Source organism: Chaetura pelagica, unplaced genomic scaffold, assembly GCF_000747805.2.
Source record: "Chaetura pelagica isolate M959 unplaced genomic scaffold, ChaPel_1.0 scaffold141, whole genome shotgun sequence".
NCBI lineage: Eukaryota > Metazoa > Chordata > Aves > Apodiformes > Apodidae > Chaetura > Chaetura pelagica.
In genome coordinates, this window is record NW_009952059.1 from 972205 (window position 1) to 975765 (window position 3561).

A 3561-nucleotide genomic window follows, 5' to 3' on the forward strand; every position below is an offset into this window, starting at 1 on the left:
TGGCCCCGGCCGCTCCAGTGCCACAGCAGCACCGGGCACTGCTGGTGCGTGGACGCCGCGGGGCAGGAGATCGCGGGCACCCGGACGGCCCCGGGCAGCACCCCGCCCCGCTGCGGGACCCCAGGTGGGTTCTACGGGGACGCAAGGAGGTGCCATCCCCACCCCATAGCACCCAGCTCTGTGGTGTCCCTCCAGCATGCTTAGCATGGAAGGGCACCGGGCAAGGAGAAGGGAACTCGGGGCTCCCAGAGGGGAAAGGGGAGGCAGGTTGGGTCCTTTGGCATTCTTGATGGCATTCCATGGGGTAGTATCCCAAATGGGTGGCGCATGGGGTTCCTGGGTCTTCAGGGTGTCCTGGCTCACAGGGATATAGTGGCAGTGGCCATTGGGGAACCTCCCATGTGACCATCGCAGGGGAGGGTGTGTGTGTGTGTGTGTGACTGTCACCTTCTGTGTGGCCAGAGCCCACCGAGCGTCCCCCCAGCATGTGTGAGCGCTGGCGGCAGAGCCTGCTGGAGCACTATGGGGGCAGCCCCCGCCCGGACCAGTACGTGCCGCAGTGCGGGGCTGGGGGCGAGTTCAGGCCCCTGCAGTGCCACGGGGACAGCGGGTACTGCTGGTGCGTGGACCAGAGCGGCTGGGAGATCCAGGGCACGCGCTCCGAGCCGGGCACCACCCCACATCAAACCAGAATGATACTTCCTAGACCCCCCCACCCACATCCACATCCCCATCCCCACCGGGATGCGGAGCCGGGGGGGTGTCGGTCCCTGAACCGTCTCTCTCTCTGCCCCTTTACCCACCAGGTCTCCCCAGCGTCGCACCGCCCAGTGTCCAACCTTCTCCCCGCCCCGACGTGTCCCCACCAGCCACGGGCACCTTCCTGCTCTACGCTCAGGGGCAGCAGATCGGATACCTGCCCCTCAACGGGACGCGGCTGCAGAAGGAGGCGGCCAAGACCCTGCTCTCCCTCCATGTACAGTATCTTACAGCACCCCAGACTGGTTTAGGTTGGCAGGGACCTTCAAGACCATCCAGTCCCAACCATGTACAGTATCTTACAGCACCCCAGACTGGTTTAGGTTGGCAGGGACCTTCAAGACCATCCAGTCCCAACCCCCTGCCATGGGCAGGGACACCTCCCACCAGCCCAGGTTGCTCCAAGCCCCATCCAACCTGCCCTTCAACACTGCCAGGGATGGGGCAGCCACAGCTTCCCTGGGCAACCTGGGCCAGGCTCTCACCACCCTCACAGCAAAGAATTTCTTCCCAGTGTCTCACCTGAATCTCCCCCCTCTTCCAGTTTGAAATAATGACTTGTCCTATTCCTCCCTGCCCTTGTCCCAAGCCCCTCCCCAGCTTTCCTGGAGCCCCTTCAGGCACTGGAAGGTGCTCTAAGGTCTCCCTGGAGCCTTCTCTTCTCCAGGCTGAACACCCCAACTCTCCCAGCCTGGCTCCAGAGCAGAGCTGCTCCAGCCCTGGGATCATCTCCGTGGCCTCCTCTGGACTCTACAACAGCTCCATTGCCCAGTGTCTCTCCTGGACCACTCTTGTCTGAGCTGGGATGGTTTGAGGCATCACCTCTGGAAGGGCGATGTTGATTTTGGGGGACATTGGCACTGAGATGGAGGAGGAGTGATCTCAGCTTGTCCTCCAGCTGGCCCCAAGCAGAGGAGCAGGTCACAGCCTGCAAAGGAAGGAGCATGGGTGCTTGCTGAGCCCTGTTGGTCCCAGGCCACCAGTGTGCAGCTCTGCACTGCAGAGTCTCCACTGCAAATTGACTTTTCCGTTCCTCAGGCTCCTTTTGGAGCACGGCCACGTGCATCTCCAGCCAGGCCAGACCCAGGGAGAGGAAGGCTGAAATCTGGGCCATGACCCTCCCTGCTCCCTGGGGAACTGAAAGCTCTTGCCAAGTATTCCAGTTCCCCAGCCTGAAGGTCATTCCTTGGGCCAGCTTCACTGGTGGATCAGTGTCTCCTTGAGCTGAAAGGTTTCAAACCCATCTGGATGTGGGTGTGTGCCTGCAGGAGCTGGCTTAAAAACCTCTGCAGCAGGATTCAGCTGGGAATGTGCAGCTGGAGCCTGCTGAGGTTGGCTTTTGCCAGGAAATGGGGATTTGGGTGTCATTCCCCACTGCTGCATCTTGCAGAGCACCCTGGGCAGCTCCCAGTTGTGGCTGGTGGGCTAAGGATGCTCACTGGGGCTCCAAGCACTGGCCCAGGTGGGATTTCACCCCTGTGTCCCTCTCCCTACCCTGGCAGGGCTCCATCGTGGTGGGGATCGACTATGACTGCCGGGAGAAGACCATCTATTGGACCGACGTGGCCGGCCGGACCATAAGCCGGGCGAGCCTGGAGTCAGGTGCTGAGCCAGAGACCATCATCAGCTCAGGTGTGCTCCCATCTCCGCTGCCACCTGCCACCACCTTGTCCCCATCACAGCTCTAGGGCTGGGGCTTTGGGCTCCTCCACCCACGCTCACATTCCCTCGGCTGCGGGTGAAGGTGGGGATGCTGCGACAGGTCCAGGAGCTGCATGTGTCCCCCCACACTGACCCTGTCCCTCCCTCGGGCAGGGCTGATCAGCCCCGAGGGGCTGGCTGTGGACCACCTGCGCCGGGCCATCTTCTGGACTGACAGTGGCCTGGACAAGATCGAGAGAGCCCGGCTGGACGGTTCCCAGAGGCGGGTGCTCTTCGACACGGAGCTGGTCAACCCCCGGGCCATCACGGTGGACCCTGTCCGAGGGTGAGCAGTGACATTCCATAGGGATTTCCATGCACAGGGCTTGGCACAGGGCAAGAGGAGGACATGCAGGGTGGTGCCACGGCCCCATCCTGACCCTGGGAAGCAGCTCTCCGACGCTGCACGCCCTGTAGGAGGAGGGATTGGCTCTGCTCCCCACCTCCTCCTTTGTTGAAGAATTCAGGATTTGGCAAAACCTGCTGGTTTGGGGTCAGGATGGACGTTATTTTTCAAAGCTTTGAGACCCACCTGGCAATTGTCAACACAAGCTGTGCCTCCAGGGTGCTGTTGCCATCCAAAATCTCCTACTCCTAAGACTCACCCTAGCCTAGGAGCTACAGTTTGAGTCATAAACATGCTTGACATTATTTGAGTTTACTTTTAATAGCTTCTTTTAAATCCAAAAAAGATTTATTTCAGGCACTCTTAGGGGGAAATCCAGGCCTCTCTCCTGACAAGAACCAGTAATGAAGAGAAAGCTGATAACCTCCTGCTGCTCCTTACTGTCTTGTTTGTTCATTTCTCTCATTATTTCCCAAGCAACCTTTACTGGACGGACTGGAATCGGGAAGCACCCAAAATTGAAACTTCCACTGTCAACGGAGACAACAGGAGGGTCCTGGTGAACAGGGACATTGGCTTGCCCAACGGCCTGACGTTTGACCCCTTCTCCAAGCTGCTCTGTTGGGCAGATGCAGGTAACTTAGAACCACAGAATTATTTGGGTTGGAAAAGACCTTTCAGATCACCAAGCCCAACCCTTCCCCCAGCCCTGCCAAGGCCACCCCTGCCCCATGTCCCTCAGCACCACATCTACA

The 3561-nt window shown here is 59.7% G+C and overlaps 1 protein-coding gene across 1 annotated transcript in view; it reads left to right on the forward strand.

Annotated features, from left to right (window-relative positions):
- Positions 1 to 3561, forward strand: part of NID2 (nidogen 2 (osteonidogen)) — a 21378-nt gene that overhangs the window by 15701 nt on the left and 2116 nt on the right. The window contains exons 14-19 of the mRNA XM_010004252.1: positions 15 to 124; positions 463 to 681; positions 804 to 976; positions 2262 to 2391; positions 2575 to 2746; positions 3284 to 3441. Coding sequence (XP_010002554.1) covers positions 15 to 124; positions 463 to 681; positions 804 to 976; positions 2262 to 2391; positions 2575 to 2746; positions 3284 to 3441 — 962 coding nt within the window. The remainder of the gene's footprint in view (positions 1 to 14; positions 125 to 462; positions 682 to 803; positions 977 to 2261; positions 2392 to 2574; positions 2747 to 3283; positions 3442 to 3561) is intronic.